The sequence below is a fragment of the Elephas maximus genome, chromosome 15 (genome assembly GCF_024166365.1).
Source record: "Elephas maximus indicus isolate mEleMax1 chromosome 15, mEleMax1 primary haplotype, whole genome shotgun sequence".
NCBI classification, from domain to species: Eukaryota; Metazoa; Chordata; class Mammalia; order Proboscidea; family Elephantidae; genus Elephas; species Elephas maximus.
This window is the reverse complement of record NC_064833.1, coordinates 68337951-68362629: the sequence shown is the minus strand read 5'-3', so window position 1 is coordinate 68362629 and position 24679 is coordinate 68337951. Positions and strand designations below refer to the sequence as shown.

Below are 24679 nucleotides of genomic sequence, written 5' to 3'. Positions count from 1 at the left end.
CCAACAGGAAAACACACTTTTGGAACATGGCCTATTTTGATGATCACCCAAAGTGTTGCCCAGAATTTATCAGACAAAATATTACATTTCCAAGAAATCTCATTATTGCAGAGACTTCTATAAACATGTAATATAAACTCTTCTTATTAATACTCACAGCACTTGCTTTATAAAGCATAAATTTATTTGTAAATCCAATTAACATTAAAAACCACAAAGTCGTCTCTAAAATTCAGTTGTTGAAGACAATATATAGAAAGTAATTGAGTATTAAGGGGAAACACCTGGTAGATATAACATTGTTTTTTTAATTCATAAAGAAACTCTCCAAGACAAAGGAAAAAAAAAGCTTCAGAATTTTTCAAATGTCTCAGAGCTAAGACTAGCAAGCTAAATAAAATTTCTTAGCTGAATTCTGAATACTGAAAGCCCACTCATCTGTATGTCACCTGTAACATTAAAAAGAGCTTCATAAATTGTACTGACATTTTTCTCATCGATTTTAAAAAAAAGACAAGTAAATCAGCACTGCTAAAGCAAAATCACTCAACTGAACAGAGAGATGAAGATACTTTGTGAGACAGCACTGCTTTAAACACAGATAAAGTGAATTTAGGGGCCCTAGTTTTTGTTTTAGTGGTGCAGTGGCTAAGCGTTCAGCTGCTAACCAAAAGGTTGGCAGTTCAAATCCACCAGTCACTCCTTGGAAACTCTACTGGGCAGTTTTACTCCATCCTATACGGTTGCTATGAGCCAGAAGTGACTTGAAGGCAATGGGTTTTCTGAAAGTGAATTTAACAACATCGTACTTGTTTCGCCGAGCTTGAATAATAAATTAGCCTCATATGAAAGAATAGAGGATGCTGTTTATTTTCCCTAGTCTACGACAAAAGTTGTTGAAGTTAGAATTAGAAAGATAGATTCCTTCCTGTAAAAATTTATGAATTTAGCATTTATCATATTTAAGTCATGGCTACACTTCCCTTGTTAAAGAATCATGATAAACTTGAAAAAACGAACAAAAAACTTAAGCGTAATTATTCCTTTGGTGCTACTTTCCTTATATTCACCTTTGTGGAGAATAATGCTTAAGCTTTTAGCATAAAGAACTCAAGAAGGATCTTGAGAGCAGTAAATAAAAAGCAGCCACTGATCAAAATAATCAAACACAGACCCATCCAGATTTATAAATGGGCATTTTTTTTTTATTTAAGAATTTGCTTTTTTCTTTTGGTTTTGTTTTAGAGGAATATGAAAAATGTTAAAATTATGTGACTTTAAGAAAAAAAATTTTTTATTTAATAAACACACTACATATTTTCAATAGTCGCTAATGCAAAATTGAGTGGTGAGTCCTGGGCCTGCCTGCCTGCCTGCCTATAAGAGCAAAACAAAGGCATACAGACTCCTGAAACTGCATCACAGAAGATTTATTACCAAGTTATTAGTCCCTGAATACTAGTTCAGTGGCAAGAAAACACAGGCTACAATTCCCTGGGAATAAAAGCAAGAAAGTGGAAAGGTCAAAGGTAGAATAAATGACTATCCAGCTGGATGGAAAAGGCAGAAGAGGAGGATATATTAAATACCACATACAGTTTCATAATAAAGGACACAGATTTTCTGAAGCTTATATTTAAACTCCAAGTTATTAACTCTTGATGTATACAATAGTTTTCCAATGGAGAAATAATTCTCTGTGCTGCTACAGTTCAGGGTCAACTAAATTCAAACAAAAGACCGATAGAGAACCAGCCATCTCCTACAAAGCATACACCCAGAAATAATAATGAATCATAGCCTGATTTTTTGGGAGGCAGCAGAAGTGAATTCTTAAAAAAATACTTAAGGGCCATGTGTAGTCACTGAATTGTTTTATTTAATCCTGAAAACAACACTATGAGGAAGCACTATTTAGTCTCCTCAATTTACAGATGAGTTAACTATGGAATAGAAGGTTGAGTAACCCACTCAAATCCACACAGTTACAACCCAAACTCCAGAGTCCATATTTATAACTAGACTATAACATAATAAAGTCTAACCATTACTGAGCAAAGGCAAAGCTAAGCAATTTACAGGCATATTGTTTCATCCTCAAACACCCTATGTGGTAATTATTATTTTAACCCCTAGAAAGACGTTTCCAAGGATCCCTGGTAGTGCAGCAGTTATGCGCTCAGCGGTCAGAACCCACTAGCCGCTCGGCGGGGGAGAGACAGTCTGCTTCTGTAAAGATTTACAGCCTTGGAAACTCTAAGAGTCAGTTCTGCTCTGTCCTATAGGGTCACTACGGGTCGAGATCAACTCAACAGCAATGGGTTTAAGGCAGCGATGAGTTTAAGACGTTTATTAAGGTGCCCTGGTGGTGCAGTGGTTAAGTGCTCAGCTGCTAATCAAAAGGCTGGTGGTTTGAACACCCACCAACTGCTCCGTGGGAGAAAGATGCCGCAGTCTGCCTCCCTAAATTTTACAGCTTTGGAAACCCTATGAGGCAGTTCTACTCTGTCCTACAGGTCACTAAGTCAGAATCAACTCAATGGCTCTGTGGGAGAGAGACCTACTGATCTGCTCCCACAAAGATTACAGCATAGAATAACCCCATGGGGCAGTTCTACTCTGTCCTATAGGGTCACTATGAGTCAGAATCAACTCACTCGCTCTGTGGGAGACCTAGTGATCTACTCCCACGAAGATTACAGCCTAGAAAAACCCTATGCGGCAGTTCTACTCTACGACATGGGGTCAACTGTGAGTTGGAATCAACTCAACAGCACCTAACAACAAGACGTTTGCAATGTTTTTGGCCAAATGCCTAAGAGGCAAAAATCTGATGCTCTCTTCAAAGAAAACTGAGGAATACTTTATATTTTTTAATCCAATCGATTGAGGTTATTGAGGTAATACTTACATATAATAAAATGGGCCTATTTTGAGTGCATAGTTTGATAAGTTTTGTTCCTGATCTTATGAAAAAATATTCAGTCTTTCATCGTAAAACATTATTTAAAGGCTATTTAGCGAAGCGCTTTGTCAGATTAAGGAAGTTCTCTTCTATTCCTAGTCTGCTGAGAGTCTGTATCATGAATGTGCGGTGAATTTGTCAAACGCTTTTTTCTGCATCTAACGAGATGCTCGTGGCTTTTCTCCTTTATTCTGTTATTATGATTAAATATTTTGATTACTAAATGTTAAATAAATCTTGTTTTCCTTGGATAAGCTCTACTTAATCATGGTGTCTTATGTTACTTATATTCTGCTGGATTTTATTTACCAATATTTTGTTAAAGATTTTTGTGTCTGTGATCATGAAGGATACTAATCACAAGTCTTCTTGTAAGGTCTTTGTAGCTTTAGCATAAGGATAATGTTGGCTTCATGAACTGAGTTGGGAAGTGTTCCTTTCTCCTGTTTTCTGACAGTACTGGTATTATTTCTTCTTCATATGTTTGACAGAATTTACCTGTCGAACCATTTGAGATTGGAATTTTCTTTGTGGAAAAGTTTTTAGTTGTAAATTAAATTTCTTTGGTAGGGTTGTTCAGGTTTTTTTTTTATGTGTTCTTAAGTTGATTTTAACAATTTATGCCTTTTAATAAATTTGCCTAATTCCTCAAGGGAAAAAGCAGCAGCAGAGAAATGGCAGCAGCACAGGCAGGAGATGGCACGGTGGGCTTCCCGCCCACAGAGCGAGAAAGCTGAGTGCCTTTGGGCAGGAATCTTGCTGGCAGGGTAGGGTGCCTCTGGGCACATATACCAAAAAAATCCCAGTGCCACTGAGTTGATGCTGACTCATAGCGACCCCAAAGGACACAGTAGAACTGCCCCATAGGGTTTCCATGGAGTGGCTGGTGGATTCAAACTTCCAACCTTTTGGTTAGCAGCCAAGTTCTTAACCACTCTGCCACCATGGCTCCCTGGGCACATACAGGCAGAGCTAAAAGAGCTTTGTAATGCTTGCTGAGTAGGGCCAGAGAGAGGTGTGCCTGCAGGGACAGCTGAGAACAGGCTGTCCTGATGAAAGAACTGTATCCTGAGCATTCCTGAACCTGAACTTTAACCTGTTACTTCCCTAAGAAACCCTATAATCCTGAGTATTATCTGAGTTCTGTGTGGCCAACGCAATTAATTACAGAACTCAGCAGGTAAGTAGAGAGTGCTGTGAGAGGGAGAGTTGGTGTTAGAGTCAGTAAAGATGGTGGAAAGAGGGGGCATGTCTGACATCTGCATCTTAGGAGTCAGCCTTGGGCTACTGATTCTGAGTCTCCTTCCCCCTTGTGATGTTAGAGGAAGTCAGACACCACCCCCACACCATTTTTACAAAGTCTGTAGTGTTGCTGCTTTTCTGTCCACTTATTCTAAGGTCTGTTGGTAGGTGCATGTATACTTAAAATTGTTAGGTCCTCTGGATGATTTTATTCTTTTAACTCTTTCTCCCTCGTAATATTTTGTGTTGTATGGTCTACTTTGTCCAATGTTAATATAGCCACTCCAGCTTTATTATGATCAGTGTTTCTACTTTTAACCTGTGTCCTTATATTTAAAATGGATTTCTTTACATAGCATATGGTTATATACGCTGTTCTATCCAGTCTGACATTTGATATCTTTTAACTAGAATGTTCAGACCATTTACATTTAATGTAATTACCAACATAGTTGGTTTTAAATCTACCATCTTGTCCCCTGATCTCTATTTGCCCTATGTGTTCCTTACTCCATTTTCCCACCTTTTTTTCTTTCACTTTTTTTAGACTACAAATTTTTTATGATTCTATTTTATCTCCACTATTGGAGTCTTAGCTATTCTTCCTTTGTTTTCTTTTATTTGCTCTGCAGTTTACAATATGCATCTTCAACTTGCCACAATTCCCCTTCACATCATTTTATATTAGTTCACGTACAATGTAGGAAAATTATAGCGGCATACTTTATTTCCACCCTTTTTATCCTTTGTTCTATTGTAATCATAATTTTACTTTTACCTGTTATAAAATTCACAAAACACTATTACGTTTTGCATTCTCAATTTAAATAAAATTTTAATGTTCTTTATATTTACCATATTCCATGCTTTTCATTACTTATTTTTTAATACCCTTGGCCTGAAGAACTTCATTTAACATTTATTGCAGGACAGCTCTGTTGGTAACAAATCTGTCACCTTCTGTCTGGAGGAAACAAAAAAATCTTTATTTTGCTTTCATTCTTGAAGACATTTTCACTGGGTACAGAATTCTACATTGACATTTTTTTTTCTTTCAGCACTTTAAAATATTGTTCCACTGTCTTCCAGCTTTCATACTCGTTCCTCTGTATGCAATGTGTCTTCCTTCTCTGGCTACTTTTAAGATGTTCTCCTTATCACTGGTTTTCAGCATTTTGATTATAATGTACCTTGATGTAGTTTCTTTTGAGTTTATTCCGTTTGAGGATCATTGCACTTCTTCGCACCACAGATTTATATAGTTTTCATCAAACCTGGATGTCTTTCAGCCATTGTTGTTGTTGTTCTTAGGTATCATTGAGTTGGTTCTGACTCACTGCAACCCTATGTACAAAAGAACGAAACACTGCCAGGGTCTGCACCATCCTCACAATCGTCGTTATGCTTGAACCCACTGTTGCAGCCACCATGTCAATCCACCTCATTCAGGGTCTTCCTCTTTTTCACTGACCATCTACTCTAAAAGCATGACGTCCCTCTCAGGGACTGGTCCCTCCTGATAACATGTCCAAAGTATATGAGAAGATGTCTCACCACCTGTCTTAGTTATCCAGTGCTGCTATAACGGAAATACCACAAGTGGGTGGCTTTAACAGAGATATTTATTCTCTCACAATCTAGTAGGTTACAAGGCCAAATTCAGGGTGTCAGCTCCAGCTGAAGGCTTTTTCTCTCTGTCAGCTCCGGAGGAACATCCTTGTCTTTAATCTTCCCATGGTTGAGGAGGTTCTCAGGTGCAGGTACCCTGGGCCCAAAGGACGTGCTCTGCTCCTGGTGCTGCTTTCTTGGTGGTGTGAGGTCCCCAAGTCTCTGCTTGTTTCTCTTTCTTTTATCTCTTAAGAGATAAAAGGTGGTGCAGGCCACACCCCATGAAAATTCCCTTTATATTGGATCTTCGAGGTGACCCAGTAAGGGTGGTGTTACAGTCCACCCTAATCCTCTTAACATAAAATTACAATCACAAAATGGACAACAACCACACAATACTGGGAATCATGGACTAAGCTGATACACACATTTTCGGGAGGGACATAATTCAATCCATGACACTATCCTTGCTTCCGATGAGCAGTCTGACTACTTCTTCCAAGACAGATTTGTTTGTTCTTTTGGCAGTCCATGGTATAATCAGTATTCTTCCCCAACGCCATAATTCAAAGGCATCAATTCTTCTTGGTCTTCCTTACTCATTGTCCAGCTTTCATATGCATATGAGGCAACTAAAAACACCATGTCCTGGTCAGGTGCACCTTAGTCCTTAAAGTGACCTCTGCTTTTTAACACTTCAAAAAGCTCTTTAGCAGCAGATTTGCCCAATGCAATGCATTGTTTGATTTCTTGACTGCTGCTGCCATGGCATTGATTGTAGATTCAAGTAAAATAAAATCCTTGACAACTTCAATCTTTTCTCCATTTATCATGATGTTGCTTATTGGTCCAATTGTGAGCATTTTTGTTTTCTTTATGCTAAGGTGTAATCCATATGAACACTGTGGTCTTTGATCTCCAAGAGTAAGTACTTCAAGAACTCTTCACTTTAAGCAAGCACAGTTGTGTCATCTGCGTTAACACAGGTGGTTAATGAGTCTTCCTCCAATCCTGATGCCCCGTTCTTCTTCATATAGTCCAGCTTCTCAAATTATTTGCTCAGCATACAGATTGTGTGAGTATGGTGAAAGTATGGTGAAAGGATACAACCTCGATGTACACCTTTCCTGGCTTTAAACCATGCAGTATCCCCTTTTTCTGTTTGAACGACTGCCTCTTGGTCTAAGTACGGGTTCCTGATGAGCACAATTAAGCTATTACTCTTTAAATATTTTCCTGTCCCACTCCTCATCCTGGAACTCCAATTACACATGATAGTCCACTTAACATTGTACCACATATCTCTGAGGCTTATTCATTTTGTTTCAGCCTTTGTTTCTTTTTGTTTCAGTGTGTACAGTTCCTGTTGTTGTATCTTAAAGTTTACTGATCTTTTCTTCCAGTGTTTAAGCTGTTAATTCTATGCAATGATAACTTTTCTTTCAGTTCACATATTATGATTTTCATCTACAGTAGTTCCATCTGGATATTTTTATATCTTGCCCATTTCTCTTCATTGTGTTCCTGATTTCCTTTAAATCTTTGGTTATATTTACAGCATCTGTTTTAGCATACTTATCTGATAAGTCCATCATCTCCATTATTTCTGGATCTGTTTCAATTGACTAATTTTTCTCCTGATCATGGGTCACACTTTCCTCCTTCTTGGTAGGTTTAGTAATTTGCTATTGAATATTAGACAATGTAAATTTTACATTGTTGACTGCTAGATTTTGTTGTGCTTTAAAGAGTGCTGGACTTCGTTATGGCAGAGGGTTAAGGTACTCGTAAATCAGCCCGATCTTCCTGAGGCCTGTTTTTAATCTTTGTCGGGGCAAGTTTAGAGTAACCTTTATTCTCTGGCTAACTCAGCCTCACCAGTAAGGCAAGGCATGATGCTTCTTAGGGTCTCTACTAAATGCCCTGGGTATTCAATGAGGAGTTTCCACTCCTCTGGTTGAAACTCAAATGCCTTTTAACCCTGGGTGATCTTTGTGTATTGTTCATCTCACAGGTAAGATCTTTTCCTGGCCACATGGATTTTTTACCCTATTCATACACATCTTAGATAGCAGCAACAGAATCAACAGCACCCTTATGGAGTTTTCTGGGGTTGCTTCTCTATGTATCTCCCTCCTCCTCATTTTTCCTAACCACAAATTCCACTTCAGCCTTCCTAAACTCCAATCTCTATATTCTCAGCTCAGCAAGACCACAGTGCTCTCTGTTTGGGATTCCTCTCCCTGTACCAAAAGTAACTCCAGGCAAAAAGCCAGGGTGATCATAGGGCTCACCTCATTTGTTTCCCTTCTTTTCAAAGATCACAGTACTGCGCTACCTGATTCAATGTCTATGATTTATTCAATGTTCAATGATCTATGTCCAGTGTCTAAAACAATTTTATATATTTTATGAGGCTTTCTAGTTATGGTAGGAGGGTAAGTCTGCTCCCATGTTCTGTCGTGGCCAGAAGCATAGGCTTCCAAAATGTATTTTTAAATTATTTGATTTTTATCATATACTTGGGGAAACATGTTTTGGGGCTTTCCTCATAGCTCATTTCAGAAAAAAAAGTATTTCATTTCATAAGTATTTTATTTAAAATAAAAAAGCGTCACATTTGGTCTTACTAAACAATGAGTTTTGCTTTAAAGGGTTGCAATGTTCACTAGGTTCCTGTTTATTCTTAATTTTAAACACACACCTGAGACGAGAGCTTCTGACCCAGAATCATCCTCTTATTTACCCTGAAATTATCCCCCTGGCTCTCTGATTCTCTGGTATCAGGATGAGTTCACACTCCTTCATCCTTGGTAACCTGTTGAAATTTTCTTCTCTGGCTTATGAGAGTTTTTAAAGGACAATATATTTTTAATTTGTCTTTAATAGGGGTTTTATTTCCACAAAACAAAAAATATCTCTAAGTTAACAATGCAAGCCTATATGAACACTTAAAAAATTTTATCTTGCAGCCTACCTTTCAGCTCTACATATATTCTATAAAGCGCTGTCCTCATGAGGAAGTGTCAGTGAAAGAAAAAAAAAGTTCCGACATATAACTCCATGTATAAAGATATAAAAAAAGAGAAATACATTTCCCAAACCAAGGGACGTAGTACACAAAAAGTAAAGTTATATACATACATATATATATATAAAATACATACATGTTTTATATAAATACATACGAGACTCAAAAAAAGCAAACCCATTGCCATGGAGTCAACTTCAACTCATAGCAATCCCATACGGCAGAGTACAACTGTCCCATAGGGTTTCCGAGGAGCAGCTGATGGATTTGAACTGACCTTTTGGTTGGCAGCAGAGCTCTTAACCAATGCATCACCAGGGCTCCGTGTGCGTGTGCGCACGTGCACAAACAGTTAAAGTGCTCAAATACTAGTCGAAGGACTGGCAGTTCAAACACACCCAGAGGCACTTCGGAAGACAGGCCTGGCAATCTGCTTCCAAAAGGTCACAACCTTGAAAATCTTATGGAAAAACTGCACTGAATAAGGGTAGGGTTACACAACAGATTACTGTAATTGCTATCATAAGTTTTACACCTATGGAAAGTTGAACTGGCAGAAGCTGTGTGATAGATACTCTTAGAACAAACAAACAAAAAAAAGGTAACTGCTGAGGCTGCTTATGTACAACCAAAAAACCTTATGGGATTTGGTAACTTGGTTTGGAGATTTAGGGTCATGGTTTCACGGCACATCCCAGTTAACTGGCCCAATACCATGTTCAGTGCTTCTATCCTACCTTCTATTTTGTTGTGTAGTGCCTGGGGTCTTAAAAGCGTGCAAGAGGCCACGAAAGGAACAACAATTGGTCTCTATTCACCTGGAGCAACAGAGGAAGAAGGAGAGTCAGGAACAGGAGGAAGAAATGGAATGCGTGACTAATTACCTCCATGAACAACTGATTCCTTTGCCATGAGACCAGAACGGAATGATGCCCAGCTACCACTACTGAACATTTTGATCAAAGATTCTATAGAAGAATCTTGATCAAAAGGGGGAAAATGCAGAACACAATTTCAAACTTATGTATTCCAGACATTTTAAAGCCACGGAGGCTAGAAGAACCCCTCAAACTACTACCCTGAGATAATCTTTAAAACTTAAAGCAAAAATATCCCCTAAAGGAACATCTCGGTCAAATGGCATAATAAAATCTATTAAGAAAACATTCTGCATCCTACTTTGGTGAGTGGCATCTGGAGTCTTAAACACTAGCAAGTGGCCATCTAAGATGCATCAAGTGGTCTCAACCCACCTGGATCAAAGGAGAATGAAGAACACCAAAGATGCAAGGTAATTATGAGCCCGAAAGACAGAAAGGGCCACAAATATCAGAGACTACATTAGCCTGAGACCAGAAGAACTAGATGGTGCCTGGCTACAACCAATGACTGCCCTGACAGGGAACACAACAGAGAATCCCTGATGCAACAGGAGAGCAGTGGGATGCAGACCTCAAATTCTCGTAAAAAGACCAGACTGAATGGTCTGACTGAGCCTGGGATGACTCCAGAGGTCGTGGTCCCCAGACCTTCTGTTAGCCCAAGAAAGGAACCATTCCCAAAGCCAACTCTTCAGACAGGGATTGGACTGGACTATAAGATAGAAAACGATACTGCTGAGAAGTGAGCTTCTTGGCTTAAGTAGACACATGAGACTATGTGGACAGCTCTTTTCTGGAGGAGAGATGAGAAGGCAGTGGAGGACAGAAGCTGGCTGAAGGGACACGGGGAATACAGGGTGGAAAGAGGGAGTGTGCTGTCTCACTGGGGGGAGAGCAACTAGGAGTACATAGCAAGGTGTACATAAATTTTTGTATGAGAAACTGACTTGACTTTTAAACTTTCACTTAAAGCACAATTAAAAAAAAAAAAAAGGAAAAAAAAATCCCTAAAATCTTCTTAAAACCAAACAGACTAGTAAGAACTATCTGCCTTGAGCATTATGCTCGTCTAAGAACTATCTGTATTAATCAACATGACAACAGCAACTCAAAAGATCAGATAAGAGCTGTTACGGATTGAACTGTATTCCCCAAAAATATGTGTTGTAAATCCTAACTTCCATGCCTGTGGTTGGAGCCCTGCTGTCACAGTGGTTAACAGCTCAGCTGCTAACAAAAGGTCTGCAGTTAGAAATCACCAGCCACTCCCTGGAAACCCTACAGGGTCACTATGAGTCGGAATGAACTTGAAAGCCATGGGTATGCCTGTGGTTATAATCCCATTTGGAAATGGGCTATCTCTCTTATGTTTATGAGGCAGGATTAGAGTAGGGTGTGTCTTGAGTGAATCTCTCACAAGACATAAAAGGAGCAGATTAAGCAAGCAGAAACAGGGGAAGATAGATGACAAGCCACATGGAGATCTCCACGGAACCAGGAAACAGAACAAGGACCTTCCTCCAGAGTCAACAGAAAGAGAAAGCCTTCCCCTAGAGCCGGTGCCCTGAATTTAGACTTCTAGCCTCCTAAACTGTGAGAAAATTAATTTCTGTTTTTTAAAGCTATCCACTTGTGGTATTTCTATTATAGCAGCACTACATGACTAAGACAGAAACTTTTAGGGGGCAGTAAGTTTATGTTAATGGGAGAGGAACTACTCGGAAAAAGAGCGTGAGAATGGTTGCATAACTGGAAGAATGTAATCAACGTCGCTGAACTGTCCATGTAGAAAAGGTTGAATTGGTGTATGTTTTGCTGTATATAATCTCAACAAAATAAATAATAAAAAAAAGAAAACCCTATGGAGCAGTTCTTGTCTACACACATGGAGCTGCCATGAGTCAGAGCTGACAGCAGTGCTCCCTTCGGCAGCACATACACTAAAATTGGAACGATACAGAGTAGAAAAGCATGGCCCCTGCGCAAGGATGACATGCAAATTCGTGAAGCATTCCATATTTTTGTGGTATGCAGATCTCAAATTCTCATAAAAAGACCTGACTTAATGGTCTGACTGAGACCAGAAGGACCCCGGAGGTCATCATCCCCAGACCCTCCGTTAGCCCAAGACTGGAACCATTCCTGAAGCCAACTCTTCAGACAGGGATTGAACTGGACTATAGGACAGAAAATGATACTGGTGAGGAGTGAGTTTCTTCACTCAAGCAGACACATAAGACTATGTGGGCAGCTCCTGTCTGGAGGTGAGATGAGAAGGCAGAGGGGGGCAGGAGCTGGTTGAATGCACCCAGGGTGGAGGGGAGGAGTGTGCTATCTCGTTAGGAGCAGAGCAGCTAGGAGCACATAGCAAGGTGCACATAAGTTTTTATACGAGAGACTGACTTGATTTGTAAAGTCGCACTTAAAGCACAATAAATTTTTTTAAAAAAAGAGGAACTGATTCAATAGGAACTAACAACAACAAATATATTTGCAGAAGGAATTCTTGCTTTTCACTACTTCATGCTTGTTTCATTTATCCAAGAGGCTTTCAAGTTGTGTACTTGGCTGACTTTTTCCTATTAGGTTGAACCATATGAAACTGACACTTCTATAGGTCAAAAAATTCAAATATCAGCAATGTAATATGGTTTAACTTCTCATTTATCAGTTAATCGCTGGCCTTAGAAAGCTAACCAAAATGAACTTACCCAGTCTGTATTTTGTTTTATCAGTACACAAGCACCATCTGGTGGCAGAAGGCAATAATAGTAGACTTATATCTGCTTATGGAAACCCTGGTGGCATAGGGTTATGGTTGCTACCTATGGTTGCTACCCAAAAGGTCGGCAGCTCAAATTCACTAGGCACTTCTTAGAAACCCTATGGGGGAGTTCTACTCTGTCCTATAGGGTTGCTATGAGTCAGAATTGACTCGGTGGCAACGGGTTTATACCTGCTTCTGCCGCCGCTGGTACAAATATTTTCAATGTTTTCAACTGTTCTACTTTCCAATATACTTTTTAAAAGGGCATTACAAGCTAGCGAGGACCACTATAAGCCATAGTTTAAACAACCTCAAAATAAATAGCAAACCAACATTATCACAGCAACAAGTCATCACTCTATGTAACAAACTTTGAAATACAGTCACGTGCCACATAACGTCCGATTGGGCAATGTCCAACTGCATATACGTCTATGGTCTGGTTCACACCCTCCAGGAGATACCCACAGCCCAACTTGGCAGCAAGCCTACACTGCCACCACCCACCCACAGGAATAGGCACCCGTGCTGCTAGGAGAAGAGGATGCCCAATCCTACTCCTGAGCACCCCAGGTCAGCAGGCATGGCAGGCCTAGCTGGGGGGAGGAGGGAGAGCCCAACTGGCCAAGACCACTCCCCTACTGCCCCACCCTGCACCCAGAGCCTCTTCACCCTGACCTTCATAGGGCTGCGCACTGAGCAGGACCCGGCCAAGCACCTGCCTGAGGCATCCGCAGTGGGAGCTGCCCCAGACGTGCTCTGCATGGCAGGCCTGGTCCATGAGCCTGGAAGCCCCACAGAGCCAAGTGTTCACACAATGTCCAAACAAATAACGTCCTGTTTCACATATCGTGGACATTAAGCAACGCATGACTATACAATAATGCAAGTTATTTTCATAAACTAAAATATCAGTTATTTCTAGTTTTATGATAACTAACATAGTAAAATAGTTTGGATGCTTCAAAAAAACTTATTTCACTCTACCACATTTTCACTGAATAAATGCCATAGCTATCCATAAAGTTATTTCCAAGTCTCACAGATTTATTTCCCAGGGCTATAGGAGAGACCATGAAGACTCACTAGTACCTGGCTCTGCCCATAGGAACAAGCACCTTTTTAGGCAAAATAACCCAAATCCTTTCCTTGTTGTTTAACTGCTATGACCCATACATACCACATGTGTTAAGGGGAAACAACTCTACTAACTTAGCTTATAAGTGACTATACCAGAAATTGGATACATTAGCCAAAGGCAACCAAATATCATCTAGACACAAAATATGCCAACCACTTGTAAGGATGGGAGTGTCTGACATAAAACAATGCCATAAAATTGTTCCAAATTGGATAGCAAACCAACATAACCAAATCCTTCCAGCTCTGTACTCTGAAGTACCTCTTCCCATGTATATATCCAACAAGCTCTCAAAGCCAAAATAATCTCTGTATATACTTTGCTGAAGTCTTAAAGAGTAAATGGTGACTCCTCCTAATATCTCATTGGCAATTTAAGCTCATCATATTCAAAACTAAATTCCTCATCTTTCCAAAAGACTGCTTCAGCTCCTCTCATGGTGCACATCATTTGCCATCAAGATATATGAACGTTATCCTTAATGCCCCATCCAGTCAATCACTATCAAGTCTACCTCCTAAGTATCTTTAGACTCTGGTTCCCTCCTCTCCATCTTTACTGTTCCAGGCCATCATCACATTCACCATGGATTATAAAAATACCCATATAATTCATCTTTATCCCTTGAATTTGAAGCCTACCCAAACTATTTTCCGTACTGTTGCCAAAACAATATTCCTAGAACATACATCCAATTAATTATTCTACCCCTCATCTTAAAATCCTTTAATGGCTCCCAATCACCTTCAAGATAAAACCAAACCTCTTAGTATGACATATGAGGACACACTGCAAGTCCACGAATGAACTAAACTTCCTCAGGTTTCCTTACCTTTGCCCCCAAAACCTGGCTTGTTTTTCCTTCCCATCTTCACCTGCCTAAATCCTAGTTAACCTTGAAGAATCAGTTATAAAGTGTCATTTCCTCCTGGGAGGCTTATTTGATTCCCCAATCTAGGCAAGGTGCTTATTTTCAATGTTTCCATAGCACCATACAGACACATCTATTTATTATTGTTTCTTCTGATTGTCTTCCTCTTCTACACTCAGAGTCTACTCCACTGTCTTTCATTAATGTCTCTAACACAACATGCAGCACACGTTTGCTGACTGAATGAGGCCTCACCAAATCTTTTATTTGGCATTATTATCTCTATTTACCAAATGAGGAAACAAAGGGAGGCCCAATGTCTTGCCCAAGGTCACATGGCTAAAAGCATTAGAACTAGGATTTGAACTAAATATTCTGACTGTAGTGGAAATGAATTTCCCTCAGAATCTTTAACTTTAGGGAGTCATTTTATGTCTATCCTATAAAGTAATTTTGCTCAATATAGAAGTTCGGATGGGGTTAAACCCTATTTATTCAGGGTGGACACATAACCCAAGCTTGGCCAATTAAAGTATCCCCCAACCCCAAACCCAGTCTGAATGACTAATTCTGGGTTGGATAGTCTATTTAGAGTTTTTCTTGGGCCATTTCCAAGAAGTAGTCCAAAAAAAAAAAAAAAAAACCTTGCTCCACCTCTAGTACTACAAGTCTAATGGCGAGGTAGCAAACGAGGTATAGCAAATAGAGGAAGAACTTGTTTGAAAATGAAGTTAAGCAGAGGAAAAATGAGAAGAGGGCTAGAAGGAGAAAAAATGGAAAATGAGGAAGAACGCTAAATTTCTACCTCCAACCATGCAGAGAACCCCCAGCTACTGGGCCAGTAAGCTCCCATTATCACACACAATCTAGTTTGAGTTGTGGCCCTTCGACAGTCTCATCAGCAGACCAGGGGGCTTTCTGGCCATTTGCCAAGCAATATTGTCTCTTTTATCTGTAAATATATAAAATAGATCAACTGTCTCTAGGGGGCCTGATTTCAGCTATTCCAGTCCTTGATAAAATGTATATAACTTTTCATAACAAAGATAGGAGAACAAAAGCCTAAAATGTTCTCCAATTCTTTACATCCTGTCCTAAGAATTTTCACATGCTTGCTATGCTCCAAATGAGAAAGAAAAAGTTGTCAGTGGATGTATTCATTGTCAACACCTTGGACATAACAAAGGAAGAGAAGTATTTCAGTATCCAGGTCAAATCCAAGGTTTGCTCATGGGTAGATCTCTTTTTTACTCTACCCATCATTAAATGGGGCAGGAGAAAAAGCAGTCCTCCCTAGGCCTGCAAATGAGTTCAAGTGGAAAAATCTGATAGCAAAGAACAGCTAAAACACAATGGGGAAAAAACACTATGGGTGATGCAAATCAAAATTACAATGAGATACCATCTCACCCCTACAAAAATGGCACTGATCAAAAAAACAGAAAACAAATGCTGACAAGGTTGTAGGGAGATTGGAACTCTTATGCACTGCTGGTGGGACAGTAAAATGGTACAATCACTACTGAAAACAGTATGGCACTTCCTCAGAAAGCTAAAAATAGAAATACCTTATGATGCAGCAATCCGACTCCTAGGTATATATTCTAAGGAATTAAGAGCAGTGACACGAATAGACATGTGCACACCCATGTTCACTGCAGCATTACTGACAATAGCAAAAAAATGGAAACAGCCTAAGTGCCCATCAATGGATGCATAATGGATAAACAAATTGTGGTACATAAATACAATGGAATATCACACAATTAGAGAGAATAATGAGTCCAGGAAACATAACATGGATCAATCTTGAGGACATTATGTCAAATGAAAAAAAGTCAATCACAAAAGGGCAAATACTGTACTGTCTTACCTTTATAAGAAGTCAAGACTAGGTATACACACAGAAAGCAAAGTTCTTAGATGGTTACCAGGGATGGGAAAATGGAGGGGAAATCGCTTTCTAGATATTAACACACTTGTTATTTCTGGTGATGCAAAACCCAATATCCAGCAAGGGTGAAGTCTGCACAACTTGACCAAGGTAAATGAAGACACCAAGAAGTACGCAAGAATATGGGACAGTTTTGGCAAATGCTATAGCATATATAATTTTGCAACAACAGTAATAATCAAAAAATATGTGTGCAGTTATGTATGTATATATGTGTACAGAAGGCATATATGAGTACAGGGGCGTGCACATACAGGTGTATCTATAGGCGTATGTGGAAACCCTAGTCTGTAGTGGTTAAGCAGTTTGAATCCACCAGGCGCTCCTCGGAAACTCTATTGGGCAGTTCTACCCTGTACTATAGGGTCGCTGTGAGTCAGAACTGACTCAACAGCAATGCGTTTGAAACTCTATTGGGCAGTTCTACCCTGTACTATAGGGTCGCTGTGAGTCAGAACTGACTCAACAGCAATGCGTTTGAAACTCTATTGGGCAGTTCTACCCTGTACTATAGGGTTGCTGTGAGTCAGAACTGACTCAACAGCAATGCGTTTGTTTGTTTTTTAATAGGCACATGTATATACACACTTCTGTGTGCTGTATACATATTCACATATATAATAAAGCACATACAGGGCACAGTTACAGAGACTACCTACACGTATCCAAACACCTCATGGGCTTGGTTTACTGGGTTAAAAGGCTTGGGACCTTAGTCTTGGAGGACAACTCTGTCAACTGGCATAACACAGTTCATAAAGATGATGTTCTACAGTCTAGTTTGATGAACAGTGACTGGGGTCTTAAAAGTTTGTGGTGGCTATCGGCCTCTACTTGTCTGGGGCAAAAGAGAACAAAGGAAACCAAAGACTCAAAGAAGAAACTAGTCCACAGGACTAGCCCACACAAACCACAACTTCACCTAGCCCAAGACCAGAAGAACTAGATGGTGCCCAGCTACCTCTACTGACCACTCTGACCAGGGACACAGTAGAAGGTCCCAGATAGAACGAGGAAAAAATGTAGAACAAAATTCAAATTCCTAAAAAAAGACCAGACCTACTTGACCGACAGAGGCTAGAGGAACCCCCGAGACTATGGTCCTAAGACAACTTTTGAACTTAGAACTGAAGCCACTCCTGGAGGTCACCTTTCAGCCAAATAATAGACCAGCTTATAAAGTAAAAAATATCTCTCATGAGTACTATGAAACCAAACAGTCAACATTTACCCTAAAGCAAAGACTGGAAGGTAAGGAAGAGCAGGGAAGCTAGGTTAATGGATGAGAACAACAAGAATGCTGACGATTGTGAAAAACGTAATCAATGTCACAGAACAATTTTCATAAAAATTTTTAAATGAACATAATTTGCTGTGTAAACTTTCAACTAAAACACAATAAAATGTTATTTAAAAAAACAGTAAGGGTAATCTCTAATTATTAGTTAATATTGTCTTAAATAGAAAATGAGAGGACCTTTTCAAAAAAAAACCCTCTAAATGATATCTGATTCTTAGGCTTTTTAATCTTTCACTCTCTATGAAGAAGCTACTATTTAATTTGATGTCTGGCAAGGAGAAAGGAATCTCCCCTGATCTTTGGTGCCAAATTCCCTGTAATATATTCATTTTTTGTCATCTGAAAAGTAAAGTCATGTGTGAAACCAGAATTTTAACAGTCTGTTGAGTAAATGGTTAGGTCTTGGTGTGCAGACAGCCAAGCTTAAGCGGAAGCATGGCTTTGGTAGCTTAATAGTTCTTCCCTGTTTTCTTTTTACCCTTTTTGTGATCTGCAGAAAATTTTAAAGACTTTCCAAATGTCTGAGGGGAAAATCCACTTTATCCATTAAATAGGAATGGTCTCAGGCACAGCCCTTAGAAGAAGCCATAAAATTCTTGCACACCTCATGACAACCAGGGAATAAGATCTTGAAACTAAAAATTGCCAACAAAGGAAAAATGGCAACATTCTTAACAGAAAATCTATGTAAAGTAGACATCTCTGAAGTCGATGTCTACTTTAGAGATTCTCTAAGACAAAGTAGAACTGTCCCATTGAGTTTCTAAGGCTGTAAATCTTTACAGAAGCAGACTATCACACCTTTCTCCTGCAGAGCTGCTGGTAAGTGCGAACCACTGACCTTTCAGTTAGCAGCTGGGTGCTTAACCACTGTACCACCAGGACTACTTAACAGAAAATCTAAGTAAAATCTAGGGAAAATAAAGTCAAACTAAACCACATGACCACATGCCCTCCTGTTACCTCCTCTGGTATCATCTCCCAAATGCCCTACTCCTTGCTCACTCTTTTCCAGCCACACTGGCTTCTTGGTTGTTCATCAACATGCCACAGTCTTTGCACTTGCTATTTCTTCTGCCTGGAATGCTCTTTCCCTTCATATTCACACTACTCTTTTCCCCTCTTACTTTAGCTCTTTATCAAAAGTCACCATATCTAAAAGGATGTATTCTCCTTCCCTGGTTTATTCACTCTCCTGAGTCTTTGTCACCATCTAACACACTGTATGTATTTCTTCTCTTATTGACTGCCTGCTTCCTCCACTAGAACATGAGGTCCATCAAGACAAGGATTGTTGTCTGATTTTTCAATGCTTTAGCATTAAACCTCCTTCAGTTAAAAGTAATAAATTCACTAGTCAAAACTCTAACAAAATTTTAGTAAAAGACAATAGAAAGAAAAAACAACAAAATGTTTAAACATAACACCCTTATGAATCTATTCATTAGACTACATTAAAAATAAAATATCTTGCAAGTATAAAATAGACAATGTGTTCCTAACTCAGGTGACCAAACACATCTATTGTGTTTAAGTGGGCAACTGGTTTTACATTAGGTAACCTCAGACTGAAAGAAAGACAATGGCTGTTATACAGAAAAAGAGAAAGCAAAGCAACAGTAACAGTAATATTATATCTCCCGTGCCTACTACTGCAGAGTCCAGTGTGGACTCCAAGTTGAGAGCTAAGAAACCTGCTACTGGACGATCCACAGGAAACACTACAAAAGAGGATGGGACTGAAACAGCATACCAGGGGAACCAGGAAAATTGAGGATTTAGGCCAAGTTAGCAAGGACAGGATGGCAGATACCGTCTGAAAAGCATTATCCGAGCAAAAAAAAAAAAAAGGACAAGTCATCAATGCATATTTCAGCAGGGCAGGCAAGAGAAGTGCACAGCTAGCTGGTGGTCAATGGACATGAGCACAAAGACCAGAGGAGCCAAAGGACAGTACAGGACACCCACAGAGAAGTCAGGGCTCACTCTTTCTATAAGGATGAGACGGTAGATTCTCCCAGGCCCACCTGGGGATAAAAGGAGGAGGGTGCAGAAGTCTGAGACTGTGTACACTTTTCTAAGAGACCTGAGCAATAAATACTTGAACTATTTACAATTTGTATAAGACTAAGTTTTAAATGGGGCCCTGGTCGTGTAATGGTTAAGAGCTTGGCTGCTAACCAAAAAGCTGGCAGTTTGAACCCACCAACTGCTCCTTGGAAACCCTACCCCCATTGCCATCAAGTAGGATTAATGGTAATTTTTCTACTACCAAGTAAAATACCAGTCTTAGATAATTCAGACACTAAATACCTTCTCTGCCCATCTGAGTCGTAATGTCAATAAACATACAGCACCATAACGAAAGCATCAGCAAATACCTGATTACACACGGAAAATAATTTCTTAGGTATAGAAACAGTGGGAGAAAACACAAAAGAAAAAAATCAATACATTAGACCATATAATATTTAACACTGTAGTACATTAAAAATACAAAATTAAAAGCCAGATTTTTAAAAGCAGGGAAATCATGACAAATTAGACTTAACACTAATATCCTCAACACAAAAACATCTGAAAAACTGTCAAGCAATGCAATAAAAAAAAATCAGACAAATCAAAAAGAACGGCTAATAAACATTTGAAAAACTGTTCCGCCTCACTAAAACTAGTAACCAATAAAATCAAAATAAAAACAACATACTACTTTTACCTATCAAAAATGAAAAATTTTCTTAAACTTACAACAGTGTTGTCAGAGTAGAATAGTGATTCTTGGATACTCTAAGAAATTAGTACAAATTCTAATGGAATTGGACAACACATTACTCGTTTTTAACCCAATATGCCCCTTTAGTAATCTATCTTAAGGAAAAAATCAGTGATGTGAAGGCTTATGGATAAAGTTTACAGCAGCATTATTTGTAACAGCAAAAAAAGAAAGAAGCAACCTAGACGATCAACAAAAGGCATAAAATGAAAAAAGTACACCTTGGCCATATGACACATTATGTAGCCATCAAAAATATTTTCAAAGATTAAAGACATGAAAAAGGGTTGCCAATATTAAGTAAAAAGAGGGCACAAAAAATGCACACACAGGATAAACATACAATGAAGTACTATACAGCAATAAAAAGGGGATGAACCCCAGACACAGGCAACATGGATAAATCTCAATAAAACAAAAACAAACAAAACCAAAAAAACATTAGGCAAAGTAAAAGAAGTCAGACACAAACAAATAAATACTGTATGGGTCTATTTATATGAAGTTCAAGGACAGGCTAAACAAATCTATGGTGACAGACATTAGAATGGTGGTTACTTGTGGGAAGGGGTGTATCAGCTGCAAAGAGGCATGCAGAAACTGGCAGGAGTGATGAAAACTCTGTACATCTCGAGCTAGGCTGTGATCACACGAAGATATACATGTGTAGAAATTCATCAAATAAAGAATATGTACATACATAAATAAAACAAGTTATCAAGATGTATATTGATACAGTTTCCCATACATATATTACACCTCAATAAAGTACTATCAAAATTGCACATAAAGGATAACTTTGATTTTGTTAGATGTATTCATATGCAAAGAAAAAAAAGAATGTAAAAGTACATCAAAACATTAACGATAGTTAACTCTAGAATCACAAATTATTTATATTCTCTTTTTACCTTTCTACATTTTCTACCTTCTCTATAATGAGCTACATGACTTTTATGATCAGAAAAAAAAAAAAACTATTCTGCAAACTGTGTCACACTTTTAGAAGAAAACTGTTACCCTTGTAACTATCACGAAATCATGCCATGTCCATAAAGACTTAGCAAATCCTTCCTCCCTCCCACAAATGTCCTATAAACTACAAACACTCATATTTGTGAGTCATCAGAACGAATCCAGAAAACCACTGAGCTCAGCACCTACTATAGTTGATTGGTGCAGGCCATGAGAAAGCCACTGGGCAGACAGCACTCTAAACTGTACAGTGGTTTTAAAATGGATCCTCAAACAAACACAGGGCTCTCAGGACTCAATAAAAACTAGCTCCTAAAAACTGTTTTTTTAACTGTATTACTTTAAATATGCCTTTTGAGCCCGATTTACCCAAAGTTCATGCAAAATGCCCACAGCAAATTTTATTTTCAATGGCAATACTCTGAGTTTCAGAAACGTGTACAACATGTGTAAAATGATAACATAAGAACAAAACCAAAGGAGACATACAAACCTCTGATTGTACATGCCCCGAAAGTTGTAATTAGCTCTATAATTTGGGAATGGCTTTGGATCTAATGGCCTGTAGATGGCAGGCTCTCCCCTTTTCATAGCGAGCCCATTCAGTTCCACAGTTGGAGTTATACTGCCTGTTCAAAAAAAAGGCACAGTAGTGAAATATTTCCACAATAAACCATGCATGCGACATCTGTAAGGCATCTCATTACCAGGAAAGAAGGCAGGGGTGGATGGCCCATCTGCAGGATGTTCTCTCTAAGCGAGTGCTCAAACAAACTAAATAAACACGAAAATAGTCTCTAATAAAATCTCTTTGGGGTTTTTGCTACACTATCTATAAATTAACAACAAAAAATTCAACTTTCCAATCATACTATTTCAAAACAATGCAAACAAAAAACACTTAGATTGCTCATTTTGGATATTATTAAAGAAAGTATTGAACGTCAACATTACTTACCCCAGAAAGCTTGCATGTATTTAATGAGTGAAAACATTATTATCTGTGAATATTTTATTTATACTTTGGTTAGCAAGCAACTAAACATTAGAAATGAATACAGGGGCATCAGTAAAAATTACCAATTATAAAAACTAATTCTTGGTCTCACCTAAAGAAAAAAAAAAACCTTAAAGAGTTTTTCCATAACATATAACAAAGTAAACGTAAGTGACACTCTCTGTGGATGTTTTCTGAATTAAATTGTTATTTATTCCTAGCTAATACTAAAAGACACGTACATTGTTAAAGACACACACTAAGCATTTATTGATGAAGTGCTATATCTGAGATTTACTTCAAAATAATCCAGGGCAGGGGAGCAGGGGGAGAGATGAGAAACAAGATTGGCCATAAAAACAAACATGTTGCCATTGAGTTCATTTCGACTCATGGCAACTCCATGTATGTCTGAGTAGAACTAGACTCCACAGAGTTTTCCACGGCTATAACCTCACGGAAGTAGGTCGTCAGGGCCTTCTTCCTTGGCACAACTGGGTGGATTCAAACTGCCGGGCTCCCAGCAGACTGGCTGCTATGTATTGATAATTGTTGAGGCTGGCAATGGCTACAGGGGAGGTTCACTATCTAATTCTACTTTTGTATACATTTGAAAAATTCCATATTTAAAAAAATGCAAAGTAAAATTATTCTATCAAATTATTTTAAGTACCAATAAAGGTTATTTGGAAAAACTTATGTAGGTTTATTCCATATAGCAAATCACAAAAGGAATATAAAGCTTTTACAGGAAGTAAAATCTATTTCGATGTAAATTCTGTAATATTTTATTTGAATTATGTCTTTTATAATAGTATACATTTAAGATACCATCACATACAAAAATGGGTCCACTTATCGCAGCACAGAAACTGAGGCTGGCACAAAGTACCAGCAAAGGAGTGGCAGAGCCTGAGTCAAATGTACATTTGGCATCCAGGTTATCAGTAACCCATCAAGAGTCAATAAACCACTTATTTTCTGTCTTTTTTTCCAAAGAATTCATGTAAAACCACAGAAGAGGATAATGGGAACAGGAACTAAATCAAGGTTAAGAGGAAGAGAAAAGACAATGGGAAAGGGAGAATGAAGGAGGAGAAAGAAAAAAAGACAAGGATAGGAAAGCAGTGAGGAAAAATCAACATACTGAATAGTAAATCCCTAATTTAGTCCAAATCCCTAATTTAGTCCAAATCCCTAATTTAATACATATTCTAATGGCAGAGGAAGGGAAAGTCAGCCTAAAGGGATTTTCTTTTCTTCCTTCTTCCTCTTTCTTCCTTTTTTTCTTTTATCAAGGGATCAGAAAAATACACAATGAACTGTTACATACGTAAACACTCATGTGACCACCATTCAAATAAAGACAGAAAACATTTCCATCACCCCAGAAAGTCCCATCCTGCCTCTTCCCAGTCAACACCCACCTCCCCCAAGATACCTATTTTGACTTCTTTGGCCACAGATTAGTTTTGCCTGTTCTTCATATATACACAGGTACTATTTTCTGTCTTGCTTTATCACTCAACAATGATTTTACTGCATGTATCAGTATTTCAAACATTTTTATCACTGAATACTATTCCACTGAACGAATATACCACAATTTGTTTAACCTTTCTGCTGGTGAAGGGACATCTGAGTTGTTTCCAGTTTAAGGGCTATTATGAATAGAACTACCATGAACATTTTTGTCTAAGTCTTTTAGTAGACATATGCACCTATTTCTCACGGGTATATTTTTTATATACCTAGCAGAACTGCTAGGTCAGACAGAAGGTTTACATTTAACTTCATTAGAAACTGCCTAAAAATTTTCCAGGCTTTTTAAACACCAGAGAAGAAGCTTTACTTTTAAAAGTTTAAATTTTTCTTACTTCATGAAGATTTCAGTTAATTTCATGTTAAATAGTTAAACAAGATTTATAACACTTTGAATTCTACTTTGTAGTAATCATACGGTCAGTCACAAATAGCCCAAAATTAAAGCGGGGAGGAGGGGTTCCAAACAAACCTGGAAGACCTCATCTTTTACGTATGGCATTTAAACAGGAAACGAAATGTGTCTCAACCGCCAGTGGGGCGATTTTTCACGCACTGGTGGAATTCACTATGTCTCCAACCCATACTATAAAACTGGATTTTTAAGTAGGTAAAAGTCTTGTATTTAGATC

At 38.6% G+C, this 24679-nt stretch overlaps 1 protein-coding gene and 1 non-coding gene across 13 annotated transcripts in view; one reads left to right on the top strand and one right to left on the bottom strand.

Annotated features, from left to right (window-relative positions):
* The window catches only part of STAU2 (staufen double-stranded RNA binding protein 2), a 364940-nt gene that overhangs the window by 275085 nt on the left and 65176 nt on the right, over positions 1-24679 (bottom strand). For 11 of the 12 annotated variants that reach the window (XM_049853679.1, XM_049853684.1, XM_049853677.1 and 8 more), the window contains one exon: positions 22002-22137. The exons of the other annotated variant lie outside the window; for it this stretch is intronic. In XM_049853679.1, coding sequence (XP_049709636.1) covers positions 22002-22137 — 136 coding nt within the window. The remainder of the gene's footprint in view (positions 1-22001; positions 22138-24679) is intronic. 12 annotated transcript variants of the gene reach the window in all.
* On the top strand, positions 11644-11750 carry LOC126059094 (U6 spliceosomal RNA). The gene has a single exon (XR_007513359.1). It is a non-coding gene; the product is annotated as a U6 spliceosomal RNA (small nuclear RNA).